At 49.0% G+C, this 24483-nt stretch overlaps 2 protein-coding genes across 11 annotated transcripts in view; one reads left to right on the top strand and one right to left on the bottom strand.

The window, feature by feature from the left end:
• Positions 1-11233, top strand: part of PRRC2A (proline rich coiled-coil 2A) — a 38119-nt gene extending 26886 nt beyond the window's left edge. Inside the window, exons 16-32 of one of the 2 annotated variants that reach the window (XM_069943900.1) lie at positions 177-2102; positions 4091-4302; positions 4699-4790; positions 4908-5019; positions 6571-6656; positions 6737-6898; positions 6977-7096; positions 7221-7295; positions 7389-7512; positions 8056-8096; positions 8205-8272; positions 8388-8610; positions 9213-9308; positions 9639-9800; positions 10055-10137; positions 10214-10277; positions 10847-11233. In XM_069943900.1, the coding sequence (XP_069800001.1) occupies positions 177-2102; positions 4091-4302; positions 4699-4790; positions 4908-5019; positions 6571-6656; positions 6737-6898; positions 6977-7096; positions 7221-7295; positions 7389-7512; positions 8056-8096; positions 8205-8272; positions 8388-8610; positions 9213-9308; positions 9639-9800; positions 10055-10137; positions 10214-10277; positions 10847-10972 (3772 nt within the window). In that variant the 3' untranslated portion in view covers positions 10973-11233. Of the gene's footprint in view, positions 1-176; positions 2103-4090; positions 4303-4698; positions 4791-4907; positions 5020-6570; positions 6657-6736; positions 6899-6976; positions 7097-7220; positions 7296-7388; positions 7513-7870; positions 7956-8055; positions 8097-8204; positions 8273-8387; positions 8611-9212; positions 9309-9638; positions 9801-10054; positions 10138-10213; positions 10278-10846 lie in introns of those variants that run through there. The other variant, XM_069943901.1, reaches the window with a different exon arrangement.
• Positions 11234-22524: 11291 nt separating this feature from the next.
• The window catches only part of BAG6 (BAG cochaperone 6), a 31509-nt gene continuing 29550 nt past the window's right edge, over positions 22525-24483 (bottom strand). For 7 of the 9 annotated variants that reach the window (XM_069943910.1, XM_069943904.1, XM_069943911.1 and 4 more), the window contains 2 exons: positions 23252-23398; positions 22525-23141 (listed from right to left, as the gene is read on the bottom strand). In XM_069943910.1, the coding sequence (XP_069800011.1) occupies positions 23046-23141; positions 23252-23398 (243 nt within the window). In that variant the 3' untranslated portion in view covers positions 22525-23045. The remainder of the gene's footprint in view (positions 23142-23251; positions 23399-24483) is intronic. The other 2 variants (XM_069943903.1, XM_069943908.1) reach the window with 2 other exon arrangements.

Here is a 24483-nt window from a genome sequence, read left to right on the forward strand (position 1 = left end):
CACATCGTCTTTTACTTAGATCAGGTATGGGGAGCCTTTGGCCTTCCAGTTGTTGCAAAAGTACATTTCCCATCATAAGCTTTAGCTTGCAACAGCTGGAGGGCCGAAGGATCCCCATACTTGCCTTAGATCATGGCCATTACATAATGCTCATGTCTTTTCATCTCTCCTTGCAGAAGTGAGACTCCACCAGTTCGTCCACTTGCTCCCCAGCAGTCTCAGCCTGCACCTTACTTGGGCAATTTTGCTGCGTATCAAGAAAATGCCGTTGGTCACCGGTATCCAGTAGATGAACAGCGTTCTTGGCACCAGCAGCGTAACCACCCGGCTTCCCAGCAGCCACAGCCTACTCCATCCATTGAGCAGAGACGTTCAGAACCTGCTCCAGCTCAACCTACTCCAGCTTCTGCTCCTTCCACACAGCCTCGTCGAGCAGACGATGAACCGGTCTTACTCCGCAGAGAAGCAGCTGTTGCTCCTCCAACTCCTGCATCCCAGCCAGATGCTACTTCCAAAGTGGAAGTCCATAGTGGACGACACAAGGAGGACAGAAAAGAAATTACCAAAGAGGAGACAAAGCCTGAAAGACAAAGCGGTGGCAAAAACGAGTATCACAGACCACCTCGGCGCGAATCCAAGACTGAAACGCGCTGGGGACCAAGGCCTGGAGGAGGAGGCCGGAGACAGGAGGAAAGCCCAGTTACAGGCGGAGTTCCTTCACAGACTTCTGGCCATAGACGGGCAGGTCCTATCAAGAGGAGTGTAAGAAAAGAGGAGTCTGCTGCCAGAGACCACCAGGATGGTAAGACAAGTCAGACACCAGTGACAGCACCAGAGCCTCCGAAGCCTAGACAGACAAACCATTCAAATAGAGAGGGAGAACAATCTGCAGGGTCTCCCTCACGCAGAAGGAAGGAAACTGTCCTTTGTAATGCTCGGGGTTCCCCTGCACTTGTTGCATCATCTCGTGGCCGTGGTAGAGGAGAATACTTTGCTAGGGGACGAGGCTTTCGTGGGGCATACAGTGGCCGTGGACGGGGTGGTAGAGGCCGGAGCCGTGAATTTCGTGGTGGGTACAGGAGAGATAGTCCATTCTACAGAGAGGAGATTGATGCAGCAAATAAACCACCCACAAGTGCTGGCGAAAGGGAACGTAATGCTAGTGAAACAAGAAGCGAGGGTTCGGAGTATGAAGAAGTTCCCAAAAGAAGACGGCAGCGTGGTTCTGAAACTGGAAGCGAAACTGAGCCTATCAATTCTGAAAAAGAGGCAGGAAAGAATGGACTTTCCTTGCACCGTCACAATGAATCGTCTATGAATCCTCGACACCAAGAAAAGATTCGGGACTCTGGCAGAGGGGGTCGTATTTTCACACCCAGGGGTGTTCCTTCAAGAAGAGGAAGAGGAGGATCTAGTGTTCCGGTAAACTGGAGTCCGCTCCCCAGGCAGCAGCCAGTTGTATCACAGCCTCCTGCACAGCCACCATCTCAACCCAACAAATTAGAGAGAACCAAGAACGAAAAGGTGGTAGTGCCAATGAGCCCACCAATGCCCATTGACGAAAGGGTTCCTCCACCACCCAGGAGAAGACGGCACGGACGATCGCAGCAGCAGGACAAACCACCGCGCTTCCGAAGGCTGAAGCAGGAGAGAGAGAATGCTGCTCGAGCTGGAAATGGGTCTGGCCCACTACCACCCCAGCAGCAGATAACTACTATCCAGGAACAGCACCAGCGTTCCGCACAACCAGAGGAGGAGCGCCTCGGGCCCAGACGGGGACATAAATCACCAGAGCCTTGCAATGCCAACTCTGACCAGGCGAATGAAGAATGGGAAACCGCTTCTGAAAGCAGCGACTTCACCGAGAAAAAAGAAAAGGGCGACGTTCCTGTCCAGAACGGAGGGTTAGTGGTTGGCCCGCCTGCTTCTACTGTCGGGAGAGACCAAAGAAAAGATCTGTCAAAGAGAAGCTTCTCCAGCCAAAGGCCAGTCATGGAGAGACAAAACCGTCGACCCATGCATCCTGGTGGACAGAGGTCTGGGCGGGGTGGAGGCGGCAGATCTGGAGAGAAGAGAAGCTGGCCCTCTCCACGAAACAGAGGGTGAGTCAATGTCTACCACTCTAATGCGGTGTTCCCATCTTTATTGTATGCCATAAATGTATGATGGATGTAACCACACTTATCTTCAGCTGCGTATCCAGTATCACTTCACCCCTATGATAGCACATACCGCTGTGAATATGTGCTTTAACCCCCCGCGGTACGCAGCCCCGCCGCCGCATCCAGCAGCCCGCATCCCCCATGCCCCGCATTCCCCCATTCCCGGCCGCAGCCCGCTGCCGAGAGCATACATTACCTGCTCGGCAGCAGTGAGGCTGCCGGCTCCGGTCCCGGTCCCGACCGGAGCCTCACTGCAGCCGCGCCGCCGAGCAGGTAATGTATGCTCTCGGCTGCTGGATGCGGCCGGGGATGGGGGGATGCAACGGCGGGGCTGCGGACAGCGGGGGTTAAAGCACATATTCACAGCGGGATGTCAATCCCGCTGCGAGTATGTGCTATCATAGGGGTGAATGGTACCGGATCCGCAGCGGTTCTCGCTACAAATCCGCAGAAGTAAGACCCGCTGCGGATCCGGTAGTTGTGAAGGCACCCTAAAGGGGTATTCCACTCAAACATAACTTTTCATATGTTGCTGCCCATGGTGAGACTTAACAATTCATTCGGTACTTGTTATTATCTATTCAGTCTACTTCCCCCCAATTCTGAGCTGCTGCTTTCTGCTGAAGACACAAAAATCTGTGTGTGAGCTTTTCTCTCTGTCTCCCCCTCCTCCCCCCTTTCCCTTCTGAGACGGCGGATGTAAACAAGTCCCTGGCTGCAACTTTGTAATGCCAGGAGGGTTGTTTTGAGGTCAAGTTGCTGATGAACTATGATTAAAAACTGATTATTCCTCTCAGCATTACAAAGCAGCTACAAAGTTACAGATAAAGCCTGCCAGGGACTTGTTTACATGATCTGTCTCAGAAGGTAGGGGGGAAAACAGAGAGAAAGTCTTCAGCAGAATGCAGCAGCTGAGAACTGGGGAAGGAGATAAAATAGATAACTAGAGATGAGCGAACCTCGAGCGACTGCTGCTGAACTTGGATAAAGCTCTAAGGTTGTCTTGAAAACATGGATACAGCCAATGACTATATCCATGTTTTCCACATAGCCTTAGGGCTTTATCCAACTTCTGCAGCCACCGCTAATCAAATGCCGAAAGTTCTGGTTCGGATGGACTCCAGCATGCTCCAGGTTCGCTCATCTCTAATAATAACATATATGGGAGGAATTATTAGCCTCACCATGGGCAGCAGCATATCAAAAGTTATGTTTGAGCTGAATATCCCTTTAAGGGTATATTCACACGGACGGGCTCGCAGCGAGATTCTCGCTGCGAGCCCGGCAGGTCCTGGCAGTTCCCATACACTACATACTTGCTGCGGTCTAAACGACCGCAGCGAGTATGTAATTATACCGCCCTTAACCCCTTCTGCTCCCCTGCTGTGTATATACTTTACCTGTCCTTGCTGCACGGGTCCGGCGTCCTGCTCTCCCGCCCGGCCAATCAGTGGCTGCGGCTGGGCAACACACTGATTGGCCGGACAGGAGAGCAGGACGCCGGACCCCTGCAGCAAGGACAGGTAAAGTATGCTTACAGCGGGGAGCCGGGCGGGAGCAGAAGGGGTTAAGGGCGGCAGAATTACATACTCGCTGCGGTCGTTTAGACCGCAGCAAGTATGTAGTGTATGGGAACTGCCAGGACCTGCCGGGCTCGCAGCGAGAATCTCGCTGCGAGCCCGTCCGTGTGAATATACCCTAAGAACGAAAGCCCCTCCATCCACTCTAGCCTGCATGTAGCAGCTAGAAGTGGTTAGTAAGGCGTAAGGGACTGGTTAAGCGCTTTTACGCACTGTACGTAATTCCCTCAGCGGTTAATAGGAGTTTTGTAGCACAGCAGTAGATATATTATGATGTTATATTATAGTTATATAAATGCTGGAGATTGGAATACACCTTTTAATGCTTTATATATTTTTTAATTCCAGTGGCCGGATGAATGACGACCGCCCTCCTCCATCTGTACACCTCTCTCATCCACCTCCTAACACAGGCGCAGTCTATCGGGTGGACCGGGTGATTCACAGCGACCCAGCCGGTATACAGCAAGCCCTCAGTGAACTAGGACAAAGACACGGCAAGCCGATACCCATCAAGCAAAACCTGGAACTTCCTAGTGGCCGCTCTCAGACGAGGACAGGTTAGTTGTTACACCTAGTCATAGTAAGGCTTTGTTCAGATCACGTCTGTGATTGTTGGGAGACTTTCCTGATGTATCCAGCTGTATGATGGCATGTGTCATACGTCAGGAGGATCTCCCCGGAAACACATCGGAAGGAAGACATTTATGTGATGTGTATGGAGCCTAATGTATATGGCAGGGGTAGGGAACCTTGGCTCTCCGGCTGTTGCAAAACTACAACTCCCATCATGCCTGGACAGCCAAAGCTTTTGTCCAGGCATGATGGGAGTTGTAGTTTTGCAACAGTTGGAGAGCCAAGGTTCCCTACCCCAGTATATTTGGTGTTTCTCTTCACGTTCCTGACAAAATTGAGGCTTATGGATGATGTGATCTTGTGTCTGATTCCTCCTGCAGATTCTCTCCTTGCCGGCTGTGCTGAATCCGTTAATGAAAATTTTGCCGTTCCCGTACCGAAACGAAATGTGAGATCTCGACGAGGGCGAGAGGTACGGCAGGGCGACTGTATGACGATACGTCGGGAGTCTTTAACTTGCTGCTTTGCCGTCAATTCCTAGGCCAGATCCTTTTGTAGTTAATGTCATTTTTATTTTTATTTATTGTAGGATGTACCTCATGAAGGGATGTCCATGTCTGCCAAGGTGTGGGCACAGCGCATCACTCGAGGCCATCACTTAGACTCACTTGGTTCACGGGTCTGGAACAGAGAGCAGAGCAGTAAGTTAGCAGTTAATACTTTCACTCAGAAATATTAGCAGCTAAAATATTAAAGGGAACCTGTTAAGACTTTTATCCTTCCCGAGCTTCTTCCCGCTCTACCTGTTTTGGCTGTTAAATCTCTTCCTGTTTGGGAATATAGAGAACAGTATCAATCCAGGCTGGCATGGCAGGGAGAAGCCACTGAGGTCCACCTGGATGACTAGCGGTTCAGGCAGCATCACAGTAAGGGCCCTATTACACGGGACGATTATCGTGCGAAAAATCGTTATATCGTTTGAATTTAAACAACAATCGTTCAGTGTAATTGCAGGCAAAGATCGAAAAATCGTTCGTATGTCGTTTAGATCTGAGCCTAAAATTATCGTTGATTGTTCGCTGTAATTCCACATTCGTTCGCTCAAGTTCTGCATTTTTTTTTACTAATCGTTCAGTGTAATTGCAGATTGTCCATTGTTCTGCTGTAATCAGAAGGAATAAACGATCATAGTAACGATCGCAATAACGATCATAGTGAGGTATAGAGAGTGTGTAATATGGTTAACGACAAACAATCTTGTCTTGTTTATCGTTAGTCTTTAATCGTTAAAAATTGCTCCGTGTAATAGGACCCTAAGGACTGGTTCCCTATTAGAACATAATAGTAATGGCGGCTCCCAGCTTGTTTAGCCTTATCTACACAATCTAAGGGTGCCTTCACGCGAAATCCGCTGCGGATCCAGCACCATTCATCCCTATGACAGCACATACTCTTAGCGGGATTGACATCCCGCTGTATGTGAGTTAACCTCCTGCAGCCCGCTGCCGACTGGCTCTCGGCTCCGGTCACGATCAGCCAATCAGTGCACAGCACTGGGTCTGCAGAGGATTTGGCTGCAAATTTGCAACGTGAAATCGGCTGCAAATCCGGTAGGTGTGAAGGCACTCTAAGGGCCAGTTCACACTGACTAAACACGGCGTAATTCCGCGGCGGACCTCTCCGCCGTGCTCAGTGTGCTGCTGTAAGTGAATGAGAGAGCGCGTGCTCGTCCGCTGCCGCCGCTCTCCGCTTAGAGGAGTAACATGTTACTTCTGTGAGCGGAGAGCAGCGGACAAGCGTGCGCCCTCTCATTCACTTACAGCAGCACACTGAGCGTGGCGGAGAGGTCCGCCGTGGAAATACGCCGTGTTTACTCAGTGTGAACTGGCCTTTAAGAAGCATCAAAACCAAAAACACACTGCAAACTACAGTATAATGCATGGGAATAGGGTTTTACTTTGTGAATAGGGCCTAATACATCAAACTAGAGAGAGATGAGCACTGTGGCTGAAGAAGGTGGATGCAGCCCAGTAAATCATGGAGACGGTCATCGGCTTTATGCATGTGTGACTCCTTGGGGCTGCATCCAACTTCATCAGCCACCGGTAATCCAATGCTGAACGATCGGACTCGAGCCCGCTCCAGTGTCCCTCTTCCCATTATGTCCCCTCTACTTTATTTCAATTTGTTCTTTGTTGGTTGTGTTTTGTGTATCACCATTTTCTTTCCTTTGGTACAACCCCTATTATCAGACGATAGAAGAAAGCTTTGCTCCTCTTACCCGGTGGATCCCTGGATGGACCCTCTGAATTCTTACGAGGACACCATTCATACTGAGGTAAGTAACGTTTTGCGTCAGTCTGTAGTGAAGTCCCTTCGTTCTGCAAATCACTGACAGTGGATTAATCTGAACCCCAGATGAGTCAGTCGGACAGCGGAGTGGATCTAAGCAGCGACTCCCAGCTCTCTTCCAGCAGCTGTAGCCAGCGTAGCTCCCCTGATGGAGGAATGAAGCCCGAGGGAGGCAAGAGATCTGCAAGGTCGGGGTCTGCAGGTCAACCGCAGCATGGACGCATTCCGGTAACGTATAGCTCCTCAGTTCCATGTGGTCGGGAATGTTTTCTTGCTCTGCACTCATGACCATCATGTCTTTCACAGTTAGTGGGACTTCCCCCTGATCCAATTGGAAAGGAACGGGCCCAGAAGTCTTCATCTGAATGTCCTGGTGTGGCCAGCAACCCCTCCTCTCTCTCAATGCCTCCATCCCCTAGTCGTAAGGTAAATGCTCATGTTACATACAGTACGGCTGTAAACCTTAACCTGTTATCTTTCTTATATTTTGTGTTTTTTTTTTCTGGGTATTTTCTATTCTTTCTGTGCTAAATGTTTGTATTTTATAAAGGAGCCGTGTGTTTCCTCTGATGGCAGCAAGCAGGGCAGAGAGGCACAAGGCACTGCAGGCCAGCCACCCTGCATGGTAAGAACTCTCGCTGCTCTTATCTGCCGTCCTTTGCCTTTACTACTTGTATTTTTTTTTTTTACACCATTTATGTTTTCTGTTCACTTTTAGACAGGCTCCTCGCAGCAGTCTTGGGATCTCCCTCCTAGCTCGACTACCGTGGAACCCCACATGGACCACCGACAGCTTACCTTATCACCTGCCCACCCAGAGGAGACGAGATCGCAACTGCCAGGTACTAGAACGTAGATGTGTCTAGAAGGCAGTAAAACAATTGGCGATAGATAACTTGTATATTAAGGTTTCTGGTTCCTGCTGCCACTCTGGAGATCCCTCAGTGCAGCTGGACCTTGCTTTGGCCTTGACAACATGACCACTAAATTGCACTGGCACGCTGCATGTGAAGTACTACACGTGCCAGCCTACATTGTCTGATCATTGGTCAAGTGTCAAGACCAACTCCACCTTCAGAAAACAACGGTAGCATTGAGGTAAGTAGCTTTTAGGAGAGATGTTGGGCTCCATATGACGGACCAAAGGCTGAGTTGTGATTTATGTATTTTTCCCCTTCGCCCTGTGATGGCACCCCCTAGAGAGACCACCTCCTGCTCCATTGGACAGGAAACAGATGAAGATCCATAAAAGAAGAGCCTTCCCAGTTTTATTTCCTGTCCTTTGGTAACCACCGCCTCCTGCTCCAACGTTATCTGCCGTCTGGATGTATTCCGTGTCGTGGATTATCCTTATGTGTGCGTCTTTCTTTCTTTTCTCTTTGCAGATGACCGGAGTCACAGAGTCTATCCAAGCCAGTACTACCAGGTAGCGAACACATTCTGCTCTGTGAAGTCGCTCGCAGTTATCAGCTGAAATTTGTTCTCCGTTGTGTTAAATGGATGTATAATTTCCATTGCTTGTATTCTGTGTCAGGTGGATGTCCATGTCACAAGCACGGGCAGTGGGTACAGACCTGGAACCCCCTCTCTGCAGCCCTACAGGTCAGAGACTTTCCTGACCAGACATCTGTTGTTCTTCTTACCCCTCTGTCCTCTGCTGTTATTCCAGTCTTCTGTGTCACGTGTGAGTTCACACTGGGCCTTTCTTTTGTGACAGATCCCAGCCTCTGTACCTGCATGCTGCTCCGTCACCAGGTTCTGCTCTGCTGCCGACGTCTGCTCTTCTCTCTGGCATCGCCCTTAAAGGCCAGTACCTGGAGTTCAGCGACCTGAGCAAAATGCCTGCGGGCAGCTTACTGTACCAGGCGCCAGCATTCCTCTACAGCGGCCATTACTGCCCAGCACAAGTCAGCACTGACCAACAACAGCAGCTGTTGCAGGTTTGTTTAAGGCAGGGATGGGGAACCTTCGGCTGTCCAGGCCAGGCATGATGGGAGTTGTAGTTTTGCAACAGCTGGAGGGCCGAAGGTTCCCCATCAGTGGTTTAAGGCGTCAAGTACTCTCCTATTTTATACAGCGTGGTGGATATGCAGTATACCTTCTTAGTTTATCCCTAGGTAACATGTACAGTCATTTTTTACTCAGCATGATGGATATGCAGTATAACTTCTTAGTTCATCCCCAGGCATCAAGTACAGCATGGTGGACTTTTTCCTAGTTTATCCCTAGGCATCATGTACAGTCCTGTCTTACACAGCATGGTGAATGTGCAATATACCACCTTAGTTTATCCCTAGGCATCATGTACATGCCTGTTTTGTAGAGTATGCTGGACTGCCCTTCCCCCAGCACTCATTGAAGTCAATATATCAAAGGACTTATAGAAAATGAACAACTATTTTCTTGCAAAAACACCACCACCCTGCTATCTCTATTTTATCTCAAGGTTTCATATTCTGAACAGATCAAAACATCTGTCAGGTTTATTGTGTCCTATATTGTTATATTGTCAGAAACCTTTAGCATTATATGTTGCCCTCAGGTCAGACAGGATATGGCGTCTGCATCTGATTACTACTCCACCACTCTTCATCATGCTGGACAGAGCGGATACCTCACACCGGCTCCTGCCCAGCAGGTGAGTACACTCTGAAGGCCTTGCTATGTTCTATAGGCCAGAACTACGCACGGTATTGTAGGTGTGAGGAGAAGCCAATGAATTGACAGCACCTATGCATCACTGAGTATTCAGATCCTGCATCCATGCTTCATCTGTCACCATCTCCTAATAAATATAAGGGGGGACAGGTAGGAGTATGACTGCAGGATCAGACTACACACAAGGACACCGAGCTCTAGGCACAAAATGGTAGGAAACTGTTAGTTGCATACATGTATTAGATGGATTGGAACAATAAAAAAATGTTAGTGGACATGACCTGAACCGTGGACACTTTTTCATTGTCAGGTTCTTCTTTCGATGGTGGATCCCCAGCTCCCAGTTATGGGATTTGGATCCCTGTCATCTGCAGCTCCACAGCCGTCACTTGTCCCAGTAGGTCAAGCACTGCAGCCGCTTCACCAGCTCTCTGCCGCGGGCCGAACACTTTCGCACAATGTCAGAAATGAGGTGAGGACTTTTGGTAAAAAGGAAACTGCTATTGGATTTTTCTGTGTTAGTCGGAGCAAGGAGAGCTCCCTGTCCAGTAAAACTTAGCATGGCCTTGTATTTTACATGGCTGCCTATATAATGCGAGAGCATTCCCATGGAGGAAATGAGTGGCCTCTGTGGCTTCCTTTGGCCAATCCCCAGGGATTAGATCTTCTTTGCTTCAGGCGGTGGCGGATTACCAAGAACTAAAGCGTCCTACTTTGTGTTTCCAGTGTCCTGCACTTTCTGCTGACATGAAGCAGCCCGAGAATCAGAGAAGTGGAGCTGAAGCGTCTATCCCAGTGTCAGGAAGAAGGTAAGTGTACAGAAAGCTGGTAGATGAATGGCATGGCTCTTTGTTCTTTTACCATATCTCATATTGTTCTGTCAAGGGCAAAACCTTCACATTCAAGTTACGGAGCTGCCAGACCCCAGCGCTTTGAGGTTTATCAGCAGGTACGTCACTAATGTTTCCTTTTTGTCCTCTCTACCCTGTTGTCTCTTCCCGATATCCAGTTAAAGAGGTTATGCTGGGTTAGAACAGTCCAGTTTACAGGGCAAGTGATGATCTACATATTAGGCCCATTGAAATGTGATATATGGAGTTGGCTAATGGAAGGGCGGTTCCTATACACAGCTCAACCCAGAATGCATCTGTCAAAAATGACCACATTCCCATTTCAGACATCTTCATTTATTCCTTGTACACCATACTTGGATTAGGTTACACTGAACAGAGGGTGAAACAGCGGAGAGGCCATGTTGGGGGTATTATTGGGCTGTTTGCACAAATTGTGCGTGTGACTGAGCCTGAGAACACAATAAGGGTTCTAAATAAGAAAAAAAAAATAGAAGTGTATGTAGAATATACAGAACCCACAGAAGTCAGTGAAATGCTAGTTTATTGAAAAATCCTGGACAACCCCTTTTTAAGGATTCTCCAGCTTTTAAGAATTTAGATCCAAAGGTCCAATGCGCGATAGTACACAACGCCGCTTACAAGGGTTTCATGTGTGTTTTCACAGGGGGTTGTACCTGACACCTCACGCTGGACTCCAAGATCCTGGGACAGACCACAGACTCGAGATGGTGATTCCCAAAATAGAAGAAATTCCCACAGTGACGGAAGCACAGCATCTCGCAATCCTTGACCGCCTCTCCTATTTATGAACACCGCCCACTATATGAAATGACAGTGTACTTCCCCGTCCCTAGCTAAAGAGGGGACAATCGAGCAGCTAACAAATGTTGGCTACATATGGATTCCTATATTCAATTATTCCCCGTCTATGTTACAGAAAGAAAATTATGTCCTTTTTTTTTTTTTCTTTTTTTTTTTACCCCCAAACCTCAAGCAACTTACTTTATTTTGCCCTTTTTTTCTGAAAAATAAAGAGTATTTTCTCCCAGTATATGGCCAGAAGTCATGCACTTGTGGTTTTACTACAACAGTATGGTTCCCATATGGTAGCAGCCTGTGGCTGTTCCAGTTGAGGTTCGCAGTATTGATAACCCTGAATATTGGGAAATAGGAGGGGCGTTCAGTAAGATGTGTAACCCAGTAAGTATTGTCAGTGTTGGCTGAGCTTGTGTGGGTGGACAGAGACATGTCTTGGACATGCAACGTACACACAGTAAGGACCCTATTACAAAGAAAGATTATCTTCCGCCTCTTTTCCCTTCCCTCCTCCTGGTGAGCCCCCTGCTCTCCAACAACACGTGCAGCACGACCCACTAAATCCTGCCTATTACATGGCAAAGACTATCGCTTCATTAGCAGTCATATCTCTCCCTTACACAGGTGATGTAATTGCACCGCAGTGATGCCATCCTGCCTTGCTACATCTGCACTCATGCTACTTCCTTCCATAGGTGATGTAATCATACTATGGTGGCACCATTCTGACTGTTATGACATCCCTTGGGCTACATCAGCTTCTTTTCTAGGGGAACAGTTATGTTTCCACATGTGAAGCAGTCTTGCTACAGCATTATCATTTTGCCTCTCATTTGGCACTGACGGTCCCACAAAAGCAGTCATGTTGATCCCTTTCACAGGTAAGGTACTTGTGCTACAGTGGTACCTTTGTGTTTTTTAAGGTGATAGCACATATCGCCACATCAATTCATATTACCCCTCTTCAGAGTTGAAGTATTTTGGCTACAGTTTTACCCTTTCTGCCTGTAGCGCCACCTACTGATATCTCAAAAGTCACATTATCCACATAACAGGTGGAGTAATTGTGGGATACACCGCACCTTTTATCGCTATGTTAGTGGTCATCTCCCATCTGTAGGCAAAGGTATGGTATTAGAGTATGGTATGGTGTTTCGACTTCCAGTCTACTATGGCTATGCCGGCAGTCACTTCCCTCCTCCTTTAGGCGGAGTGCTTTGTTTGCAGAGATATACCCGTTCTTTTACTAGTGCCTGCTATGTTTGCATCAGCAGCCACCTCTAGACAGGGTAAAGGGGCTACACTGTGGTTCCCTCCTGTGCCCTCCATTTTCTTTGGCCACACCATTAACCTCAACACACCCTTCCAAGGGTGAAGTTGTGGCATGCCCCCGCGGTGCTATGGCAGAGGTACAGCCGGTCACTTGCCAGATGGTGAAGCGTGACGCCACTTCTGTGGTGGTTGGCTGAGATACAGCCGGGCCCAGTGATGTTATGTTGTGACACCAGTGCCGGTTGGGCACACAGGTATGGTGGCACTCCTGCTTTTAGTTTAAGTGTGACTCTCCTAGTCCACAGGGTTGGTTCAAGATGATTTCTGACTTGTCCTCTACTGTGAAGGGTTTAACACTGCATAGTGCTGAGTTAAGCTACTTGAAGAGAAACTGCTGGTTGGTCCTGTCTTGCTTCCTCACTGTACAGGAACTTGACTCAGACTGCATACTAGGGTTGGGGACCTGGAAGAGGGCCATGGCCCAAATGAACCAGTGTAGGGAGCTTTTCTAGCTTGCGTTCTTCCTCTACAAAGTCCAACATCAAAGAACCACTACACTTCCTCTACCCACGTGACTTTCTACCTACAGCCCCGGTAAGGTGCGCTGTGAATGGGTAAAGATTGCATAAAGAAGAACTAAAGAAAGAGATGATAGGATAGAAGAAGATGCTCTCATTGGTCTACAGATCCATGTGACATATAAGCAAGCAATAACCTTTTCCCACACTTCAGCTGTGCAGCAACTAAGTACATATACTTACAATAGCGACATCTTGTGGCGAAACTTTACTACTACGTCACCACTTGCTTATAAAAAGTACAGGCTTTTGTGAAGGGTGTAACCAATAGCAACACCAGTGGTGGGACACCACAAAGTAATCTGAGGTGTAATGTAGATTCCCTCCTTAATTACAGGTAGTGTACTCGCAAATACAGTCTCCCTGCTGTGGTTCAGGTCTACCTCTTATTATGGATCTCTGGGGTTCTACAATTATCCACTATGCCATACAGCCTGCCTATTTTTCCCCTTTCTGTGCCGAGTCATTGGTGTGTTCAGGTGCACCATAGGTCACATCGGACCTTGACAGGGACTGGGCTTTGCCTTTTTCAGCCTTCTCTTTGTGGACAGTCCTACTGTCTGCTGCACAATCGGTTCAGACTCAAGTTGGAGACGTCTGCAAGTTCTTCCACAGCACCAGAGCTGCTTTGATTCTTAGGCCTTATTGGCATGTCCCTCTGGATGCCATCTATCCTAAGGTTCCCCCCCGCCCCAAACAAATTGAGCTGTACAGTGTTGGAAGGTTCACTCTCAATGCAATGAGTCTCAGCCAGCTTGCAGTGATCTGATCACCCCATTCTTAATCTATGTGTGTCCAATGCACACTCATGGCAGACACCCTTGTTTTGACTCTACTTCGAGTCGAGTCCCCAGACTTGCTCTGTTGTTTCCTGGTGTGATACCTTCAGATAGACATTCTTCCTTTCCTGTTTGTTTGGTCTCTCTTGCCTATGTTGCCACAGACATCAGTGGTGTTTCCGCTGGGATCTCACCCACTTCGACCCACTTCTCTTTGCACAGTAGTTGCCTCTCTTGGAGTACTGGGGCACTGTTGTCTGGAGCCATAGCTTTATTTTAGCTTTGCCTTTCCTGACACAAATGTCAGCCCCTATTTGGTCCTGCTCTGCTAGAGGTCACACAGTCCATTTTGAAGTAAGCATCTGCAGTTGAACTCCTTCAGGTTTTTCAATTCTGACAGAATAAGTAGGGGTGGTTGTTGCTTGTCTCTCCTACTGCAGACAATGTCAGGCCTTGCATCTCAATACGGCTGCTCCTTGTGCGTTTCTTCCCAGCTCCGGAAATACTTGGTCTACAAGGGCACCCTCTGTGGGTCAGGTCTCTTATACCTGATCCATATATGTTTTGGCCTTCCCAAACCATAACATGACATTGGAAGGCCTCCATCAGGATGTTGTCATGTAGGCCAGCCCAGTATTCATCCCAGGCTCTCATGCCACTCTTGGTCCCACTTGGTGGCTTGTCTCCTTTCTTCAGTGGTGGTAGTTTTTTCCTACTGTTCTCATCTGATTCCCGTCCTTCATCCATTTGAATCCTTCTCATCCCAGGGAATGTTCTCTATCATCTGACTGTAGTCATGCCTTCTTTGTCTGGTAGCAGTGCTTTCAAAGCTATTAGTCCTTAAAGGGGTTGTCCAGTGTGGGGGCACTTTTTTGGGGGGACCGGGGAGGAGGTGGCTGAAATAAAAGACGTCCACTCACCTCCCCGGTTCCAGCGGCGGCTCACTCATCGCGGCGCTCCGGTCCCCGGCCGCTTCCGGGTGTCTGACGCCGCTCGAGACGCTACGTCTCAGGGCCGCTCAGCCACTCAGTGAAGGAGGCGGGATCCGTGTGAAGTCCGCTCAGATCCCGCCTCCTTCACTGAGTGGCTGAGCGGCCCTGAGACGTAGCGTCTCGGGCGGCGTCAGACACCCGGAAGCGGCCGGGGACCGGAGCGCCGCGATGAGTGAGCCGCCGCTGGAACCGGGGAGGTGAGTGAACGTCTTTTATTTCAGCCACCTCCTCCCCGGTCCCCCCAAAAAAGTGCCCCCACACTGGACAACCCCTTTAATCAGGACAGCCATCTGTCCAGCTTGGCACATCCCAGACAGCTAGATCTCAACATTCCTCACCCCAGTCCCGGGGACCTCATGGACAATGCATTATAGTTATATCTCTACTGTTAGGGTACCTCCAACCACTTCCGCATCTGTACGCCCCTTACTCTGGTCGTAAGTGCAGCCTATTGGCTTCCTGATCACCATTTTCTGCTGGTTGCAGTATTTTAGTCAGGTGGTTGTGCTATGTCTATTTGTTCCCATCCCTGGGGACTGCTTTAGGACGTCCCACTGTGTCTCTGTCCCCCATTGATACCAGCAAGAAAATAGGATTTTGTGAGTATTCACCGTAAATCCTTTTCTTGTCCAAGTTAATTGGGGGACACAGCTCCAACCCAACTCAAAGGAGCTATAGTTGACAGAAACTAATGCTTTATCCACACAATCATTGAATAAACCACCTCTTGGATAGGATAGATGATGTAAAAGCTTATAAGCATGAGACTGCTTCTTAGGCACTAGCCCCAAAGGAAAAACCATGAAATTTTGGAAGAGAGGTAAAGAAAAAGGACCCTCTACTCTCCTTTCCAAAACTTCTCTCTGCACTTTAGCTCAACAATTGGCATGTTCATTTTAACACAACATAAATTCTCATGGATAAAACATCCTGTACCAGTGTAAGCAGGGACAAAAAAAAAAAAAAAATGATTGAGATATGATTTATTAAGTCCGCTTTCTCCCTGTTTCAATATAGTTTTCTTCCCCTCTATAATTTATTGTAATTTTCAGAAAGAAATACATTAAGAACAAAGATATCATGGTAGAGTATCCAAGTGAAATAAAGTTATAAGTACAATGACAGTGTATACAGTGGAATAAAGTACATATTAGTTTATGCAAATACAACAGTAAACATGTCATATTATAAGTAGAATACAGTATCTCACACATGAGAAAGGGGAATATATAATATATTATATGTAATAAACCTATTGTGCATAGCATTATCAACATTTTGCGATATGAAACTCCCTGAGCAGTAAATAAAGGTGAAAAGTGGAGGTGGATGTGAGCGGCCATTTAAAAGAAGTCCGGTGAAACTTATTATTAAAGTATTGTATTGCCCCCAAAAGTTATACAAATATACACAATTATTACAGGAAAAGCACATAAAGTGCTTTTTCCTTGCACTTATTACTGCATCAAGGCTTCACTTCCTGGATAAAATGGTGATGTCACGACCCGACTCCCAGAGCTGTGTGGGCTGCTGGAGAGGAGGATGATGATCAGGGGAACACAGGGCACTGGAGGGGCGCTGAGCATCCCTCTGGCATCATACTATCCAGCAGCCACAGCCCGCACAGCTCTGGGAGCCGGGTCGTGACATCACCATGGATACACTAGGAGGCGACACTAAGCTCTAAAAAACAAAAGAAGTGCTAGCTCCTCCTACCAGCCTATACCATCCTACAGGCAGTAAGCTAGCTCAGTTAGTAGGAGAGCAGTAGGAGAAACTGCACGGCACAACAATAGAACCATAATCAAGATAGAAAATAAACATCAACAAGAAGCAAAAACATCCCGAACACAAAATGAGGGTAAAGCTCTGCAACGACCATGGGTGGATGCTGTGTCCCCCAATGAACATTAACAAGAAAAGTGCAACTGTCTTTTTGCTTCGTGACACATTAACGAGAAAAGGATTTTACGGTGAGTACTCATAAAATCCCCTTTTCTCTCTCGTTTCATTGGGGGGCACAGACACAGTGTGACTTCCTAAAGCAGTCCCCAAGGGTGGGAACGGCCAAGAACAAAAAAAGGCATTAGCAGTCAGTTAGATCACCCCAGTCTGCAGAACCCGGTGACCCACAGCGGCGTCCGCGGATGCAAACACATGCACCTTGTGAAGGTGTGCAAGGAGGACCAAAAGGCCACCTTACAAGCCTGCAGGGCTAAAGCTCCCTGCCCCACAGCCCAGGAAGCACCACGAGTGGAATGCACAGTACCCCGGAATGAAGGTGCCTTACCCTTGGCCTGGTACGCCTCGCCAATCGGATCCAGCGAGCATTCATCGCCCTAGAGGCCACCAGCTCCTTGTGCGGACCATCTGGGATAACCAAAAGGGCATCCGAACAACGAAATGAAGAGTTGAGGCGCAAGTAGCTCCGGAGTTCACGGACAAGATCCAGTGTGTAGAGAGCCTGTTCTTTCAGATGAACAGGCGCGGGGCAGAATGAAGGTAAGACAATATCCTCATTCAGGTGGAAGGAGACGACTGGGGAGGAAGGAAGGAACCGGACGAATAACAACTTTTTCCTGGTGGGGGATAAGAAAGGGGGAACGACAGGACAGGACCGCCAACTCGGAAACGAGTAGCGAGGTAACGGCGACCAGAAGGACAACCTTCCAGGTCATGAGGCGCAAGGGAACCTCTAGAAGCGGTTCGAATGGGGCCGACTGAAGACCCTTAAGGACCAGGTTAAGATCCCAAGGTGGCACGGGAATCCTATAAGGGGGGCGCTGAAGAAAAGTCCTAACATCTCTGTTAGAAGCCAGAGTCCGGTGTAAGAGGACTGATAGCACAGAGACTTGGCGAGAATCCTGGAGAAGGCAAAGCGCATGGGATGGAAGTTCTTGGACTCGCACCAGGCGAAGAGCCTCAACAGCCATGCAGTTAAATATAATAGCTTTAGATTCAGGTGGCAAACGAGATCCTGACAGAGAAGGTCGCTTCTGATCAGGAGACGCCAAGGAGCGTGGGGCCAAGAGATGGATGAGGTCGGCGTACCACGCCAGGCGCGGCCAGTCTGGGGCCACTAGAAGCGTCTGTATGCCCTCCGCCTTGATCCGCTTCAGTAGACGAGGTAGAATTAGAATTAGTGTCACAAGGGTGTCCACCGTGTAGGCTGTGAGATCTTGCACTCGAGATATGAAGCACTCTGTCTTCCTGTTCAGCCTGAACGCCATCAGGTCGACGTCTGGGTATCCTTAGTGATCGCACAGTTGATTGAACACCTCCTGGTGCAGACACCATTCTCCTGGGTCGAGGTGCTCGCGACTTAGAAAGTTGGTGACCTAATTTTCCACTCCAGGCACATGTACTGCCAACAGTCTCGAGGCATGTGCTTCCGCCCAAGCCAGGATCCGGGCTGCTTCTCCCATGACCGGCTGGCCGCGTGTGCCGCTCTGGTGGTTTGGGTATGCCACCGCCGTAGCATTGTCAGTCTGCACTCGGACTGGACTGCTGGACAGCTGCAGAGTCCAGTGGAGGAGACATCTCCAGATAGCCCTCAACTCCAGTATGTTGATAGGGAGGAGGGATTCATTCCATGACCATATACCCTGTGCAGTGTGGTTAAGAAAGGTCCTCCCCACCTTCGGAGGCTCACATCCATAGTGAGGACAAGCCAGCGGAGAGCGAGGAAGGAACGTCCCAACCGAAGGGTCGCGGGTGTCAACCACCAAGATGGAGCGTCGAACTTGTGAGGAGAGGCGAATCGTTTCCAGCGAGTCGGGAGACCAGTCCCAGCAGGCCAGAATCGCAGCATGGAGAGGATGAGTATGGAATTGTCCGTATGGGACTGCCTTGAAAGTGGCCAACAAAGAACCTAGCACCCGCACACACTCGTAGGGTCACTGACGGACGCGACTGGAGCCGATGGACTCCCAATTGCAAGGTGGTTTGTTTGTCCAGGGGGAAAAACACTTTTGCTACGGATGTATCCAGGACCATCCCTAGAAAGGAAAGCCGCCGAGAAGGGGCGAGTGAATTTTTTGGATAGTTGATGTGCCACCCGAAGCTGGAGAGCGCATCCAGAAGAATGTGGAGATTGTCCAAGTTGTCCTCTCGAGATGGAGCCTTTACCAAGATGTTGTCCAGGTAAGGAATGACCGCCACTCCTGTGGATTGGAGAAGGCCCATCACCGGAGCGAGCACCTTGGTGAAGACTCTGGGTGCCGTGGCCCAAGGGCAGTGCCACAAATTGATAATGGACATTCAGAATGGAAAAGCACAAAAACCGCTGAAGGGCGGGGTTGATAGGTATGTGTAAATAAGAGTCTTTGATGTCAGCCGAGGAGAGAAACTTTCCCTGTTCCAAAGACGCAATGAGGGACCTGAGAGACCCCATCCTGAAGTGTCTGAGGCACAAACGATTGAGCCATTTGAGGTCGAGGATGGGACGTACTGTGCTGTACTTTGGGAACAACGAAAAGGTTCAAAAAGAAAATTTGAAAACGTTTATGGCTGGGCACGGAAACAATGACCCCTTGGCGGAGTAAGGAGGCCACCGCATGGAATAGTGCTGCCGCCTTGACAGGATTCCGAGAGAGGGTGGAGGGGAAGAAACAATTTGGCAGATAAGCTAAAAATTCTATGGAATAGCCAGAAGAGAGCCTCCAGTACCCAGGCAACCGTTATGTGGTTGCGCCACACATCCTGGAAGAAGAGGAGTCTGCCCCCAACTCAAGACTGAGCGAGTGGGGGCAGCCCTTCATGCGAAAGTTACGGGTGGCGCCTCGCTTGGCGGCCTGCTGTGGAGGGTACCATGTGGAACGGGCTTGAAGGCGGGCTTGTTTCTAGACTGATGCTGAGAGGGGCATAGAGGGGCCTGAGAAGCCGCAGTCTGGAGAAAGGGGTGAAAACGATTGGACATGCATCTGAAAGGGCCTTGACGGCGAGGCCTAGACTGAGGAAGATGTGAGCTTTTGCCCCCTGTGGCGTCCTTAAAGGGGTTATCCAGCGCTACAAAAACATGGCCAGAGACAGCCGCACTCTTGTCTCAAGCTTGGGCAGGGTTTTGCCGCTCAGTTTCGATTGAAGTAAATGGAGTTTAATTGCAAACCGCACCTGAACTGGAGACAAGAGTCGTGTTGTCTCTGAAAGATGGTGACCATGTTTTTGTAGCACTGGATAACCCCTTTAATAAGTTCGTAAAAAGAGGGACCAAAGAACCGTGAACCAGGAAAGGGAAGGGCAGAAAGAGAGCGTTTGGAGGCAGAATCTGTGGACCAAGCTTTTAGCCACGCCGATCTGCGTACTGTCACAGACAAAGCAGAAGCCTGGGGCACTAAACACGCCGCATCCATGGAGGCCTCCATGCAGAAGTAAGCTGGGAAGCCAGGTCGGCCAGTTCCTGCTGGGGGGCACGGGAGAGGATGCCGTGGCGGAGCTGCCTGGCCCATTCCGTAGTAGCCCTACTGACCCAGGCAGAAGCAAGAATAGGTCTGAGGGCCGCACCTGCAGCCTCAAAAGGCAGATTTTGCGCAAGTTTCAAACGACGTCGAGTTGGCGGTCAGTAGGGTGGTCATTTAAGAGACACGTGAGAGGCGGAACAACCGTGGGGGCCTTGGACCATTTCTCCACTGATTCCAGAGGAAAAGGATACAAGAGATCCAAACGCTTATCGCCGCTGAACCAGTCCGGCTGTTTCCACTCTTTCAAGACTATGTCTCTTAAATTCTTCATGCAAGGGAAAAACCTGTGGAGTCCGCTTGTGACGGCGGAAAGAGAAGGTGTCTTGCCCCGGGGAAGGGTTTTGGTCAGAGACCTGCAACGAGGAGAGCACTGCCGAAATCAGGTCATCCACCATAGAGAATAGGGAGGAGTAATATTCTGGGTCCAGATCGGAAGCAGAGTCTGGAGCCTCTCCTTCAGAGACAGGATCCCTGGGAGGAGACTGAGAGGCAGAACAGCGATCTGAGCGCTGTGGAGAAGCAAGCGAGTCTGAAGAATCTGTTTGCCTGGGAGGGGAATGGTAGCAAGTCCGCTTATCAGACCTTTCACGAACAGAGGGAAAAGAGGTGGATCGGTCGGTAAGTTGGCTGAGGTCTCTCATACAGTGAGTAACTTCGGTGAGATCGCCAACGGCCATGGATAAAGAACACGCCCATGCTGGCTCCGCCGCATCCAATAGAGCAGCTGGAGGTTCATCAGGCAGAGAGGAACCGGAAGTCTGAGTGGATGCCTGGCATGCAGAGCAGAGGGGATCTGTCTGACCGCTGGAAAATTTCTTGTTACAGCAGGAGCAAGCAAAATAAGTGGCTACAGCGCAAGACGATTCGCTTCGGTCTTTGACATGGCGGGCAAAAAAAACCGCACAGAATTGTCGCCTAGGAAAAAAAAGGCAGAAAAAAAAATTAGTAGGGCAGAACCTACCCGCCACTGTGTCAGGACCCCTGATGGATGTGACAGGATGGATGATGCAGGAAGGAGGAGGCTGTAGCTGAAGCTGAGGCACTGTGTTCTGATCCAGTTAGCAGAAGCTGTGCTAAAGCCTGTGTAAGGGCCTACAGAGGCTACTGGGGGAGGAGCCAAGCCAGGGCCCTATAGGAATAGGCAAGAAAAGCGCGCAAGACGCTGGATGGTTAGCCGCGGGTGGGCTATTCAAATATTGGAGTCCTCTAGGCGAGTCTAACAGTGGCAAACCACGGGGGAAGGGGGGGGCGGCCTGTATCAGGACCGAGGACTGTTTAATTATGTCCCCCGGGGCCTGGCTCCTAATCTACTCATCCCCGGAGAGCCGCTGGTGAGACGCGGCGCCAGTGGGAAGCGTGACCAAGTCCCTCCTCCCTACAGGCGCAGGCCGCAGCTCCTTCACAGGAACAGGCCACAAGCCGCGGGCTAGAGTGCTGGGGGAGGCAGAGGAGAAGACGGCCGCTAGGAATGGCTAAAGTGCACGCTCATAGGCTGATGCTGCAGCAGCAGCCGCCGCCGGGTGTCAGCGCTGATCGCGGGGGGAGAGCGGACTGCTGGAAGGGAGGGCCGCAGGACTCCTGCTGACTAGAGTAGTGTGGGGGAAGAGCAGAGAGAGTGAAGCGCTGGCCAGTGGAGGGAGAAAGAGGATGCTATGCAAAGCAAACACCCAGCGCTGCAGGGGAACCCAGGGAATGAAAAAAACAAAAAACAAAAAAGGGACTCACCTAGCAGGGAAGAGGGGCAGCGTAGTCATCTATGGGTTTCTTCAGCTCCACCACAGACCAGCAGGGTTACCCCTTCAGCCTGCCACTAAAATGGGAGGGAAAGAGGAAAAAAAATAAACCAAAACAAAAAAGCATCTGCAAGAATGCAGAAGTGTCTACCTCCTACAGACACTAAGCTAAAACTGGGCTAACTTACTGCCTGTAGGGTGGTATAGGCTGGTAGGAGGAGCTAGCACTTCTTTTGTTTTCTAGAGCTTAGTATCGCCTCCTAGTGGCACCACCTGCACCCACTGTGTCTGTGTCCCCCAATAAGGCTTTGATGCCTTAAATAAAGAAGTTTTATTCCGTTCCTTATTTACCATGGCAAAATATTGGGATAAGGGAAGCCAAGTGAGGGAAGGATAGACCTTGGTAGATTGTTGGAACAGAGATCTTTCAATAATGGACTGGAATTTGCAAATTTGACAATAGAGAGCAAAGGGGGGGGGGGGGTCTGGGAGTTTTGGTCTGAAGTGGAGAAAGCAGAAACCTGTCCAAGTGAGCTGAGTGCAAGGCCCAGAGGAATTTTGGTAGGGGGAGGACTTTTTCACCCTGTACACCCTCATTCAGGGTATAGTCTAAAACCTTGAGTCCAAGTTGGCTGCATGCTGCTGAAATTCCCATTGTTCATAGAGGACACACATGATACAAACTCCCAAAAAACAACAAGTGACAGGATGACTGTGATTGGCCAAGTAGCTTAGGCTGTATAGGTTTATTCGTGTAGCAGTTTACAGTAGAGAAAGCACAAGACGCGGCGTATCACACATCTGGGCGGTTGGTCTAAGACTTTTATTAAAGATTTCGGACTTCGGGGGAAGTGCAGCGAGACTGTGCCTTGCTTCCGATTTAAAAGACAGTTACGACTTGCTTTATCTTAACCGACTAGCGAGAAGACTCATGAAAGGCTTCCCTCCATAAGCTGGCATGATTTCCAAGCAACAGAGAGACTTATGGAATTCCTGTTGTAGCTCTGGGGGTCCCGGCTCCAGCTGCCATCATTCCTGTGGCACAGCAGGGTTCATGACAGTGACATTACTTGGGAAACACAATGACAATGTATCAGTCTCTATAAGATATATTGGAGTACAGTCATAGAAGCCACATCCATACAATAGATCTTAGGTACGCTCAGGACATAGAAACCAAATACACATGGTGAGGAGGGGTGGGTTTTAGGCTCACATTCAGGAGTATGGGGGTCTAGGGGTCTCCCTGAAATGCTCTCTGTGTGTTCGGGAATCTCTGGGGATTGTAGGACTCGTTATCTTGAAGGATTTTCTGGATGTCTTGACAAAGCTGAAAGAAAAGCATCAAGACATTAGATTGGATCAGAATGGGAGGGTATACAATGCAAAGCTGCAAAAAGGGGTGTAGGCGATCTATAGGTGGCATCACCCGCTTTTTACCTGTTCTCTATATCGCACTTGTACCTCACTGTTGTCCAGCTCCCTCCGCAAAGACTCTGTGCTGGTTTCAGGTTTAGCTCCTGTATATCTCATAGCTCGATTTACAGCCTCTGAGAGGGAGAGGTGGGGACCTTCACCCTGCATAGTCTATAAAAACATATAATATACACATATTAAAAGACACACCCACACTTGATGGACACAGCCAGGGATTACATTGAGAATATTGTTTCAGATACAGTGAATATAGACAATAATGTGCATATAAATAACACTAGTAGGAAAGTCTTTTAGAAGGGTGGTGCTCGCAGTAGTTCCAGCAGTATTATAAGAGTTCAATCTCGGCACTCACCATAATGCTTCATATTTTTATTAACTAAGCACAGTACACAAATCCAATATTATGGCTGTGTTTCTAGTACACCTTTGTCTGTAGCCACTGCTATAGGATACACTCTGTGCGTTGTACATGGAGTGCAATGCGGCATCCTGCCACTGCAGTAGCCGTTAAGCCCTTAAGCAATTCTCCCCCTACTTCATGCACCCCCACCTCCCTGAGGATTCCGGCAACCCGGAGGAAACGCGTCGGAGGTAAGGGACCTGCGCTTAATAATATAGGGTGTAATAGGGAGTGTACCAAGGGGTAGATCAGGGTAGGGGTCGCCCTTATTAGGGCGAGTGCTCCGCTCCACCCTGTGCGAGCAGGGGTAGTGCCATACTCTAACATCCTAATAGGGCAAAACAGGGCAAGTTGGTCCCTACCCTGACGTGAGTATTTTCAATGCTACTAACCCTACTTTCCGAAGCACCTGAACAGCATACCCAATAGGTTGTATAAGGTATACTGGTTGGTAGCAGTGTATATATTATAGTGGCTACATATATGTGTGTTTTTTTGTGGTTTGTTGGTCTGTGTATGTGGGGTTCTTTTTAACATAGATAAATTAAAAGTTATATTTTAGATGTCCTACACCCCTTTCTGTGATTTGGCTTTTCATATTTTTATTGTAGAAAAATGTCCATCACAAAAGACACAGCAACAGGACGTTTCGGCGTCAAGCCTTCCTCGTTGAGACGTTGAAACGTCCTGTTGCCTTTGTATTTTGTGATGGACTTTTTTCTACAATAAAAATTATGAGGCATTATGGTGAGTGCCGAGATTGAACTTTTCTAATATAAATAACACTGTCATACTGTGTACATAATGTTTTCCACAGCTCTTATAGGCTGGG

Source organism: Dendropsophus ebraccatus, chromosome 10, assembly GCF_027789765.1.
Source record: "Dendropsophus ebraccatus isolate aDenEbr1 chromosome 10, aDenEbr1.pat, whole genome shotgun sequence".
Taxonomy (NCBI): Eukaryota; Metazoa; Chordata; class Amphibia; order Anura; family Hylidae; genus Dendropsophus; species Dendropsophus ebraccatus.